At 37.7% G+C, this 12,810-nt stretch overlaps 1 protein-coding gene across 1 annotated transcript; it reads left to right on the top strand.

The window, feature by feature from the left end:
* The first annotated feature begins 1,833 nt into the window (after positions 1 to 1,833).
* LOC121730092 (fork head domain-containing protein FD4-like) lies at positions 1,834 to 11,003 on the top strand. Its single transcript, XM_042118936.1, has 2 exons — positions 1,834 to 2,619; positions 10,950 to 11,003. The coding sequence occupies exon 1, from the start codon at positions 1,834 to 1,836 to the stop codon at positions 2,614 to 2,616; it is 783 nt and encodes a 260-aa protein (XP_041974870.1). The 3' UTR covers positions 2,617 to 2,619; positions 10,950 to 11,003.
* Positions 11,004 to 12,810: the final 1,807 nt, after the last annotated feature.

Here is a 12,810-nt window from a genome sequence, read left to right as displayed (position 1 = left end):
ACATCTTTATTGGTAATCATGAGGTAATTATGCATGTTGTTTAGAATAAATTATTTAACTATATCTCAGCAGCTGTCCCATATTATTTTCGACCATCAAATAATAATTCTGTACATCCAAAATATTCGTATCCAAATTACAATAGAGATACATACTACTATGTATGAAAATCAAAATCATAAAAGAATCACAAATTAAAAAAAAAGGGTTTTTAGTCCACTTAAATCACAAAAACGGATTTTAATAAATGGTGTTTGAGATGAAGTCCAATAACATCTAGAAATATAAAATTGTAATCGCATTTATGATATTTAATACATCTACAACTTTGTACCGGGTAGATAAGTACCTATACAGTAACCACTTTAATGACTCTCCTATAACATTTTGTATGATCTTGTCTTGTCCTAAAATATCTGATAAAGTATGAAGAATTAAATTATATTTTGTATAAAATATAATTTAAAAAAAGTTGAAATTTGAAAGGGTTCATTGAAACGGTAATTTTTTTTTATTAATTTGAAAGCAAACGTTTTATAATTTTTCTCATTTTTTACTCGGTGATATAACTGACAACCGTTACCCCGAGAATTTGTCTCCCTTGTGACACAAAATGCTTTAAATTCCCAGTTACAATTTAAAACGCAGTTTGATATGCGTATCATTGAATGTCCCCGGAAATAATTGGCACAATGTTACTACATGATTGTTTGACAGTGGAAACAAACACTTTTCTCTTGTCACTGTAAAGTGAACTTTATGACAGAAGAAAAAAGAATTCGAATCAGAATGAACAGTTAATCATAAAGTAGTACAAAATTTATTGAATTTAGACTTTAGAGGGAATCGCGAACCCATACAAAACTATTTATTTGTATTTTGTAGGTATCTAAATCACAACATGGTAGCGTTTGTTATTGATGATAGAGTTTGAAGAATTATGTTGTTCTTAATCCAACAAAATAATCTACTCTAGAAATAATAATTATTAAATACTATTATATTTTAAACAAGTTATTTTTTTACTAGTTTCAAATAGTTTTGATGGAGCCTGTAGGTAATAAAACGGGTGTCACATTTATTACACAAAACAAACTGAATAGGGCAAAGTAGGTGTTTCCTTTTCGCTGGTCTAGTGAAAAATAAATCTGAATAGATTAAAAACCTTATACCAATGCCTGAGAAAAGGCTATCTATAAAAAATACGATTATTTAAAACTTAAAATCATAATTATTTGCATTAGAAAGTTTAACTTAAACTTTCTAATGTAAATAATTAGGATAATAAAAGTAATGCAATGCAAGCATAAAATAATGCAAGCTAATATTATGTGTTATAGTTAGAGGCAACAAACGATTAATTATTTTGTTACAGTATCGATAATGCAAAAGTAAAAGAAAGTACAATTTTGAATTCATCTGATCCTGATAAATTATTGAACGACATCAAAATGTGCTCTATTAATCACAGCCAATCGCGGCGACTTTCTCCCACATCAATAAGCACTCGGTTCTTTAATCATTGCAATTTCGAAACAAGCTCAAGTATAGGTGTCGAATAAGTTCTGTATAATGTAAACGTGATAACAATTTAAATTCTTCAGTAACGGGCCTGGAGCCGACAAAAACAACAAACAAACATAAGTGTAGTCGATTGGTGCACGCCGGCAAGGGCGGCGCCTCGCGGCTGCCCCGCCCGCCCCGCCCGCCGCGCGCACGCTGCCTCGCTCGCTCGCCCAGTGCTTATCTCATAGTACCTAGCGCGAGACGTGTTCGCCTGAAAATTTTCATACCGGCGATTTCGATACGAATATCGAACGTCGGAGCGACGAAATGCCTCGACCCACGCGCGAGTCCTACGGCGACCAGAAACCGCCGTTCTCGTACATCGCGCTCACCGCCATGGCCATATGGAGCTCGCCGGAGCGCATGCTGCCGCTGGCGGAGATCTACCGGTTCATCACGGACCGCTTCCCGTACTACCGCCGCAACACGCAGCGCTGGCAGAACTCGCTGCGGCACAACCTCTCCTTCAACGACTGCTTCGTGAAGGTGCCCCGGCGGCCGGACCGGCCCGGCAAGGGCGCCTACTGGACGCTGCACCCGCAGGCCTTCGACATGTTCGAGAACGGCTCGCTGCTGCGCCGCCGCAAGCGGTTCAAGCTGCACAAGGGGGAGAAGGATAGCCTCAACGCGGAGCTGGCGGCACTGGCGACCTTTAACCGGGCGTTTTTGGCACGCCAGGCTAGCAGCAATCCTTCCGCAAATATGTCTGGAAGTATTTATGGGTCGCCGGTGCCGCTGTGCTCGAGGCTCAGCCCGGAGCCTGTGGAGGCGCCGGACACGGCAGCACTCTTGCCGACAGTGCCGAGGCCGCGGCGGGCGTTTACGATAGACGCGCTGCTGGAGCCGGAGCCAGTGCGGTCCCCCTCACCGAGCCCTCAGCATCAGCAGCCGCAGCAGCCGCACTGCCCCATGCCACTGCCGGCCTCCTACCTGCTGGCGGCGCAGCGCTACCACGCTGAGCTGCTGGCTGGCCTGCAGCAGTCCTGTCTACCTCCCCTGTGGACGTGGAGGAATTCGAGTCAGTTTTCACATTACACACTTAATTCATGAGTGGTAAGTTTGTATATTGGCTTATCCTAATTTCTCACTAAATAATCTCTTCTTATTTTTTTTACAATTTATACAATTTAGGGCAAAGTCGCTAACACCTATCTTACTTAAAAATTCATTATTCATATGATACTTGTATGCTAATAAGACGAAATCATTGCATTATGAAAAACAATATCTGAAAAAGCCAACATTGTCCGCATAATTGCCAATATTAATTTAAGACACCAGTTCGAAATAATAACGTAGCAATAGCAGAATAATCGGCCAAGAGCGAGTCGGACTCGCGCACGTAGGGTTCCGTACCAAGAGCAAAATTAGGCCAAAAATTGTGTTTTTTGTATGGGAGTGCCCCTTAATTTTATTTTATTATGATATTATTATTAAATATTAAAGTACACATATAACTAAGAACTTTGTGAAAAATTCAAGTATCTATCTGTTGCCATTATCATAATATTAATACGCGAACGAAAAACTTTGTAACCCTTTTTATGAAAAATGGGGAAACGTAGGTGCATGAAATTTTGCACAGTTATAGTTTATACGGTGAAGGAGTGCATCGAACTAATACTATTTTGAAATTATGGTTTTATCATACATTTTTTTAACAAATAAAACATTACACACACACATGAGAAATGACAGATTTTTTAGTGACAAGCCTATACATACGAATTATACTTATTTATTTATGGTTGAAGTCTGTTGACAACTTGAAAATGGATTGTAGTTTTTTTTATTGAATCTAAGATACTATTAGACACATGCTTACACGGCCAGTCTGAGATCAGCTAAGTCCCAGAGACAAGAGTTAAAAAAAAAAAGATAAAGTCAATATTTTTTACAAAATATAGAGTAGTCCTAATGTCGTTGAAACTAAGGTCGAATTTCGACCATTGGGCGATCTCTAGTTGATATAGATCAAAAAAGGCCAAAAAAATCACGTTTGTTGTATGGAATCTTGATGGAATTTTTTTAATTTTATTTTGTTTTTAGTATTTGTTGTTAGAGCGGCAACAGATATACATAATCTGTGAAAATTTCAACTCTCTAGCTATTACCGTTCTTGAGTTACAGCCCGGAGACACACAGACAGACAGACGGACTGACGCACAGACAGACAGACAAGTCTTAGTAATAGGGTCCCGTTTTCACCTTTTGGGTACGGAACCCTAAAAAACCCTTCGGACAAATTAAACGTCCGCACTCAGAGTCTACTTTTACATTGAATGATTACTTAACTTTAATGAAGGTTTTGTCGTTATCTTTTTTTTATGAAATAAGGAGGCAAACGAGCAAACGGGTCATTTGATGGAAAGCAACTTCCGTCGCCCATGGACACTCGCAGCATCAGAAGAGCTGCAAGTGCGTTGCCGACCTTTTAAGAGGGAATAGGGTAATAGGGGAGGGTAGGGAAGGGAAGGGAAGGAAATAGTTGAGGGTAGGGAAGGGAATACGGTAGGGGTTAGGGGATTGGGCCTCCGGTAAACTCACTCACTCGGCGAAACACAGCGCAAGCGCTGTTTCACGCCGGTTTTCTGTGAGAACGTGGTATTTATCCGGTCGAGCCGGCCCATTCGTGCCGAAGCATGGCTCTCCTACGTATAGTATATCTATAATTTTTTATCAAATTCTTTATCAAAATAAAAATATTTAATTATAAAACTTCCATCCAAAAATATCAGAAATTCAGAAGAATATCACTATCAATTAATTATCTTCTTATATATAAAAATGGATTTCCAAATGTGTTAGTCGCGCTAAAACTCGAAAATGGCTAAACGGATTGGGCTGATTTTAGTCTTAAAATATTCGTAGAAGTCCAGGGAAGGTTTTAAAGTGACACGAAGTTTACCGGGACAGCTAGTATATATATATAAAAATAGATTTCCAATTGTGTTAGTAACGCTAAAACTCTAAAACGGCTTAACGGATTGGGCTTATTTAGTCTCAAAATATTCGTAGAAGTCCAGGGAAGGTTTTAAAGTGACACGAAGTTCACCGGGACAGCTAGTCTTATATATAAAAATGGATTTTCAATTGTGTTAGTAACGCTAAAACTCGAAAACGGCTGAACGGATTGGGCTAATTTTAGTCTTGAAATATTCGTAGAAGTCCAGGGAAGGTTTTAAAGTGACACGAAGTTCGCCGGGACAACTAGTAAAATGAAAGTTATAGTATGTTTTTCTCAAAATAAGTCTAAATACATATTATTTACCAATTGGATTCGAGGTATAAATCTAAAAGAAAAACCTTAATAGTTTCGTGCTAGCCCCTAAATACATCCCCAAATATTATATTACAGTTTAATAGCTCCGACCATCCTCATCATGGCTCATCTGACATGTGTCGGCAATTATTGCTAACGCCTCTAGCCTCACAGCCCCCAAAATCTACCGTAGACAGATGTTAGATTTGATTTCATGGAGAGTGCACAATATAAATATCATAAGGTAGTATCTCCATAGAAATCGCCTGAATCACGAGTAGACACTACCGTGATTTCAGATGTATTTAAGTAGACAAACAAAGACAGCATTACGCAGCACAATCTTGTAGTGCGAGTATTTTAACATGAATAAAGCTGAGTTAGTTTACTATATGACATTTATATTGTGGTAGCATGTTATAGGCCACAGGGCCCACAGGTTTCAGTTTTTAGGGTTCCGTACCCAAAGGGTAAAAACGGGTCCCTATTACTAAGACTTCGTTGTCTGTCCGTCTGTTTGTCTGTCTGTGTGTCTCCAGGCTGTAACTCAAGAACGGTAATAGCTAGAGAGTTGAAATTTTCACAGATTATGTATATCTGTTGCCACTTTAACAACAAATACTAAAATCAAAATAAAATTATATATTTAAGGGCTAGGTAAGGGATAAAATAAAAAAATAATTTTTGTATGGGAGCCCCTCCCATACAAAAAATACAAATTTTGGCCTAATTTTGCTCTATAATGGTACGGAACCCTTCGTGCGCGAATCCGACTCGCAATTGGCCGATTTTTATTTTTAAACACTTTTTGAATTATGATGCCTACAATCGGCTTTGAAAGAAGTTCAAAGAAGTAAGTCTCACACTTTAAAATTATTGTGTAAATTCAAATTTGTCTATCGCAACAAGAGGACTATTGAGGTCTCATGGTTTTTTTTTTTTTACAATCAGCCAAGTCCGAGTCGGACTTTCGCACGGAGGGTTCCGTCATTTAAGACATCGAGGAATTAATAGATATCATAGAATAGTACATCATAATAATATATTCTTTCAATCTCTTACTTAAGAAATCTGCGGTGGAGAGAGACACACATTGTAGGATGGTCTGTCACACAAACTATTTAGTTTAGAGAAAAATTATGTTAGAAACATCATAATTATTGTTGGAGACTATGGTCTCCTGTATACCTCATACGCCTGTGTTTGATAAAAAAATGTGTTTCAGTTTTCATTATGGGGATTGGGGCCCCAAATTTATTGTTTTTCGCTATTTTTGTGTGGAAATCTTAATGCGGTTCATCGAATACATAGTATAGTACTGTAAAGATTTATTTTTTAATTTTCAACACTATAGATTTTATAGTTTCGGAGACAAATAGCTGGGATATATGGACGGAAAGACAGACAGACAGATATGACGAATCTTTTTTTTATGAAATAAGGGGGCAAACGAGCAAACGGGTCACCTGATGGAAAGCAACTTCCGTCGCCCATGGACACTCGCAGCATCAGAAGAGCTGCAAGTGCGTTGCCGGCCTTTTAAGAGGGAATAGGGTAATAGGGGAGGGTAGTGAAGGGAAGGGAATAGGGGAGGGTAGGGAAGGGAATAGAGTAGGGGATTGGGCCTCCGGTAAACTCAGTCACTCGGCGAAACACAGCGTAAGCGCTGTTTCACGCCGGTTTTCTGTGAGAACGTGGTATTTCTCCGGTCGAGTCGGCCCATTCGTGCCGAAGCATGGTTCTCCCACGTATAAATCTACTACTATACACTAAAATCTACATATTATATGGGTTCCGTTTTTTGCCACTTGGCTACGAAACGCTAAAAACTAACCCAACAACTAAATTAGATCAAATTTGACTATTGTAATAAGAGAACTATTCAGAAGACTCATATTGGAACGAAGTTCCTTATCGCACGTTGCGAAAGGGGGCTAGACGGAAAAAGTTGTAACGACACTTTTTGACTAACACTTATATTTAGTACCTACCTGCGAAGTACTGAATAAGTGTCGGTCAAAGGGCGGTCAAAGGGGGCAGAGGGCGTTGATGTAGTCATGACGTTAACTGGCGGGAAATTTAAAATTCTACCATTCCTCTATGGCGGTTTTTTATAATTTGGTTCTATCCGGGTGTCCCTTGACACCTCGTCGTCACGTTCCAAAATCGTCACGTTCCAAAATCACGTTTTTCGTTTACGTGTCATCTTTGTTCTGCTCATACTCTTCAACTATCTCTCTCTATTTTCATACAAAATATCGCTTTTTCTTTCACTCCTTTAAAACCTATGAAAACCATACCAAACCATAGATTTGTAGAATGAACACAAAACAGAGGAACGCCAAAAATATTAATTCATCTAGGCTTTATTTACTTTATTTACTTACTTTAATAAGGTACACCAACAGTACATACATTGATACACATATAAAATAGTTAAGCAAAATAAAGATCTGATGTATGTACACATCATTACAAATTGAGTGACAAATTACTAAGGTGGGATTTCACCAAACACACATAAAACTTAGTTTTATAAAACTTAGTTCCCATTGAACGCGTTCGTGCTGCGACGTAAATCTCGTTTTGTTTCGACTGGATTTCACAAACTTCTTTTGATCGCAATTATTAAATTTAAGTTTACATGACGCCACGCGATTATTTTACATGTTTTCATAATTTTAAAGCCTTTTCGCGTTAATTTAACTATAAAATAGCAAGAAACAATACATAAACTAACAAACGCATGTGTCAAAACTGTCATCTTGACATTTCTTTTGTCTATGTTTTTCGTTCCGCCATGACAGGGCTTGAACGGGTTTTATGACGTTAAACTTCGGACTTTGGGCGTTCAGAAGATAAAACTCGGATTTGCTGTGAATGCTGGTAAAATGCATTTCGATGTTATAATCGCGTTTATACGTTTTGAACCGGTTCAGAGTGCTTTGGTGAAATCGCCCCTTATTTAAATGATATTAAGAGCTCACCTGACTCTAAAAATCAAACATCGTCCTTCTCTCTTCACACTCACGCCCGTCTTTCATATGCCAGGTGAAAGAGGACGGCGCGGAATCATCGCCGAGTTAGTTTTACTTGAATAAAAGACGAACTATAATGATTATGAAAAAAGTGTTTTGAGCAAATTTAGGTTTTATTAATACCTTTTTAGATATCAAAAAATATGAAAGAAAAGACAGCAAACTTCGAAGATCCAAGCAAAAATGTGTCTAAAACAAGGTTTTTTGTAAAAAAGAAACTATCGAGCATTTTTTGAGTAATCGTGTTTTCGTCTTAAGCATTTAATCTTTATGAACTGAAGTAACTTGTGTCAAAAAATCAGTTTTCTAGACCTTACAGATTTTGAGATCTAGGCTAGTGTATGTAGTGTAAGTTAGGGTCATATAGGCTCTTAAACAAAGATATGACTAATATTTGAATTACAAGAGAGAGTGCTAATAGGTTTGAAGGACATTAATCAGTGTCTTTAAATTTATTTATGTTATGGCACAGTATATATTATTATATTAGTAGTACCAAGTTATGGATATGTATACTGTCAGCTTTTAAGAGCTCGTTATAATGACGAGCCACTCTAGTAATGGGGTTAAATATGAAATATTGTTTTTATAAACTTGTAACAGAAATAGATTTGTTTTATTCGCTCTGCGTGCACGGTACTTAATATTAGACAAGAAAAAAGTTCAGGACAATCTATTAGAGAATGTACAATTTTATAGAGGTAAATGCAATCAAAGTATTTACGACGTGTTTCTAAGGTTTGAATGTTAAAAAAATACGGAGCCTATCTGCATATTCCAAGTCTGAGCGTCCGGGTTTATAACGATAGAAGAGAATCATATGACACTTTTTTTGAATCCGTTCCACATAATCTACATGTGTTTTTTAGTGTTTAATTAATGACTTTATATAAAAGTCATTTATTTTACTTTTGCCTTCATCCAATTTCTAAGAAGTAGTAAATAATAGAAAAAATAATCGGCCAAGTGCGAGTCGGACTCGCACTTGGCCGATTATTTAGGCCGACGGGTTCCCTACCGTTATAGAGCAAAAATAGACCAAAAATTGTGTTTTTTGTATGGGTTAATTAAATTATTATTTTATTTGAATATTTTTATTAATTATAAAGTACATATAATATAATTAAGACCTTTATGAAATTTTCAAGTGCCTACCTGTGGCCATTATTAATATCCAGCAAAAAAGGCCAAAAAATCACGTTTGTTGTATGGAAGCCCCCCTTAAATATTAATTTTTTTTTCGTATTTATTGATATAGCGCCAACAAATATACACAATTCGTGAAAATATCAGAAGCCTAGCTATAGCGGTTATTGAGTTACAGCCTGGAGACAGACAGACAGACGGACAGACATCGAAGTCTCAGTAATAGGGTCCCGTTTTTACCCTTTAAAAATAAAAAATTAATAAAAACTGTTTTATTTCCGAATAGATTTGTAACAAATACTTTCAGAACGTTGATGCTATAGGTGCCTACCACCGGTTCGGGAACTATCCCGGCGAGAAGAACCGGCGTAAGAAACTCGCACGGGGTCCCACTTTTTACCAAAAAAAATTAATCTTTTTAAAATAAAATTTTCTTTTGGGTACGGAACCCTAAAAATGGGATGTCATAAGGAAGTTTCACTTCTTAAAAGTGTACCCTCAACCCTGGCACACTCAAATTTTATTAATTTAGGTATACAAAAATGGCGTTTATTCAGTGGGATCTCGACCTTAAATATTTATTTTTATATTAATTTTAAATTTGATTGGCACCCGTTAATCCTAGCCCGGTAGATGACCTACGTAATTTGATCCGGTTATGTCAAGCCCAGCTACGGTCACTTTGACGGTCACGACTAACACCAAGACTCTTGGAATAGTGTGACCAAGTGAAGTAGGTCCGTCGTCTATATTCCTGGCACAATCAGAGACGAACAAGTAATTAAGTGACAAAAGCTCCATATATTATCTGTCAAATTCTTCATTAAATTGAAGTTTAATCATCATAAAGTGTCTAGTCAGTGCGGCGGTAAGGATTAACTTTGCTAATTGATTAAAAATATTAAAAGAAATTGATTCATATTATACAGATTGCGGGGAATGTGAGTTCGACGTAGCCCACACGAATGACATAGGTCCGCTTTCAGCCTATGTATATTTTTTTCTAAAAAGAAATGAACTGTGCTATATAGTTTTTTCATGTTATACCCATGGGCGCCGACAGGGGGGTGCTAGGGGGTGCACTTGCACCCCTTGGGAATCTCGGGATCAACAGGAATTATTGAAATAAAAAGCTCTTGTAACCCTATTGCCGTACAAGGATAGCTCGTAATGTTTCGGCACTAAATGTTTTATGTTGTTTATAAGCTGTATCCAAAACGAAAGATAAAAATGTACCTATACTCATGAAATTAATCAACTTTTACTTGTGAGTAAACTTTCAAAATAACTAAAAACTCTGCTTTTTCATTCATACAAAAGTTTTAAGAGGCTTAATTTATTTGTATAGAACAGGAGATTCAGAAAGAGCAGCCTATTATGGCCGGTTTACATTATTCTAACCAGCATTCCAATGTATTCCGCAGTGCTCGTTTACATTATTCCAGCAGAAATCCAGCGCTGGATTGGACTGCTGGGTTGGAATAATGTAAACTCGCTATTGTGTCAATTAAAACATCTTGTCTATACTGTACTCAGCGAAACGAGGCGGTAGCGATCATTGACCTTTTAGCGCTATCGGCCGATAATTAAGTTTGATGGACTATACGATTGCCTTCAAACTTAACCATCGGCAAACTGTCGGATGATGCTTAATCAGTACGACGGTCTTCCACTCGCGCACACGACGTTGATTGTTTGATCGGCCGACTCGGCAGAAATCCGAATCATGTAAAATTTTCCATTCAAAAATCTATCGCTATGAATGGAATCGTGCGAGAACAATCGGGCCAACTGTTGTCTAGTCTACGCACTCACCATCAGTCACCACCAACCCAACTGTTTAGTTGGCGTAGTGCGCGCACAGCCCAACCCGATCAAACTATCGGCCGATAGAAAGTCTGGGCTCTTAATAATAATATCTTGTTCTTTGTCTACAGGTACATAGTCATCACTGTACGGGGGTGTAAGCTGTAGTTGTAAGGAATAGTGTAGTGGCTATTCTCCTTTGCCAAAATAAACATTACTAGTGGTAGTCACGGCAACATCGCACCAAAGATGACAAAGCAAAAGCTTTGGAGGTAAGTTATATACTTTTATTCCTCTTCGTTTGTATATTTAATAGACAACATTCTATATTTCCTGTCTTGTTTACTTGTCTGTTACCTCTTCACGGATAAACCGCTAAACCGATTTTGCTGAAATTTAAGAGATACTTAAGGCCCCGGGAAAGCACATAGTCAACTCGAAGAATAGTCCAAAGAAGGTGTAGAGTGCGTGAGCTGCAACCAAAGCAATTTCTTCAGAAATGTGTTCCAGAATAAAATTCTCAGTTTTATAAAACGAAATAAAGATTTGTTGACATACCTATAACTTTTCTGTGGCCATAGAAAAGCCAATGATTTTTCATAGAAACAAAAAATTCCGGAAAGTTTTTTTATGTTTTATTAAAGACCACATCATAAGCTATCATTCTTACCTTGAGTATCCTCAAAAAATCCTGATAGATCTCATAATCTAGACACGCGGTAGCCAAGTACAAATATCCCTAGACGTAGTTGATGTGTGTTTTTGAAAGTCGACCACTTTAGAAGCTCATAGCATATGACAATGATTGTATGAATACAAAGTGTAAAGACATAGTTGTAGAAAATTTTATAAGCTTTTATTATGTGGACAACACTTTTTCTCTACGACGCGACGTACCGTTTTAAAGTTATTTTAAAAAAAACGGGAACTTTAACCCCATCCCCCCACTCCGGCTCTCCCCTAGTAGCGGGGATTTTTAGTATTTTTACCTTCTGGACCTCCTGAACAAATTTCTGAAGATATTGCTTAAGTTACAGCTCATGCACTCTATACTAGCTTTATTAAGTGGACTTACATAAGGGATACTTTTTATCCCGGAAAAATGTACGGTTCCCGTGCAATATATACATTTTGGCGTAAAGCAATCGCGGGCATCGTCATACATAAAAGATACTGTTAATTATCATGCAAAGAGAGATAATCTAGTCATCTTCCTTTGCTTACGGGCACAGATTACTAAATAGTTACTTGCTAAGGGTGTGTACCTGGCCGAAACCGAAACCGAAACCGAAAGTTCGGTCAGTCACTATAAAATAGCAAGAAATTAGAGGGAGAGACACCTAGTTTTTGCCACTTTTGAAGTGTATCTCGTGCAAAATCATTTTAGAGAAAAATGATTTTAGAAACCTCAATATCATTTCTGAAGTCCTATCCGTATATGTACGTGTTTATAGAAAAAAATGACTTTTAGTTTTTTCTATTTTTGTGTGAAAATCTTACTTACCAAGTTCAGCAGTATATGTTTTATAGTTTCGGAGAGTCGTTGTGTCATACGAATGAACAGACAGACACACATGACAAATCTATATTATGGGTTTTGTTTTTCTGCGAGTTCTTTTTTTTGATAGTAGTAGTGAGTGCCAGTACGCGTCGTGGCCGTTTTCATCAGAGCCACTGTTTCACTGTGACCACAACGCGTTGTGAGCTATTTTTCCGCTCACTGAGCGTTTTCAGTCTTTGAGCGTAACATAATATATATGTTACGCTCAAAGACCGAAATCGCTTCAAGTTTTATCGTATTAATCAATCAAGAACAAATCAAGAAAAACGAATAGCATATCAGCCACGACACGAATTTCGCGTTATGGTCTTTTTGTGAATGCCAGGCTCTAATGAAAACGGCCACGACGCGAATTTCGCGTCGTAGCTGTTTCACTGTGGCCACAACGCGTTGTGAGCCATTTTTTCGCTCATTGAGCGATTTCGGTCTTT

The sequence above is a fragment of the Aricia agestis genome, chromosome 9 (genome assembly GCF_905147365.1).
Source record: "Aricia agestis chromosome 9, ilAriAges1.1, whole genome shotgun sequence".
Lineage (NCBI taxonomy): Eukaryota > Metazoa > Arthropoda > Insecta > Lepidoptera > Lycaenidae > Aricia > Aricia agestis.
Note: the sequence above shows the minus strand (reverse complement) of the source record. Positions and strands in the feature narration are given on the sequence as shown.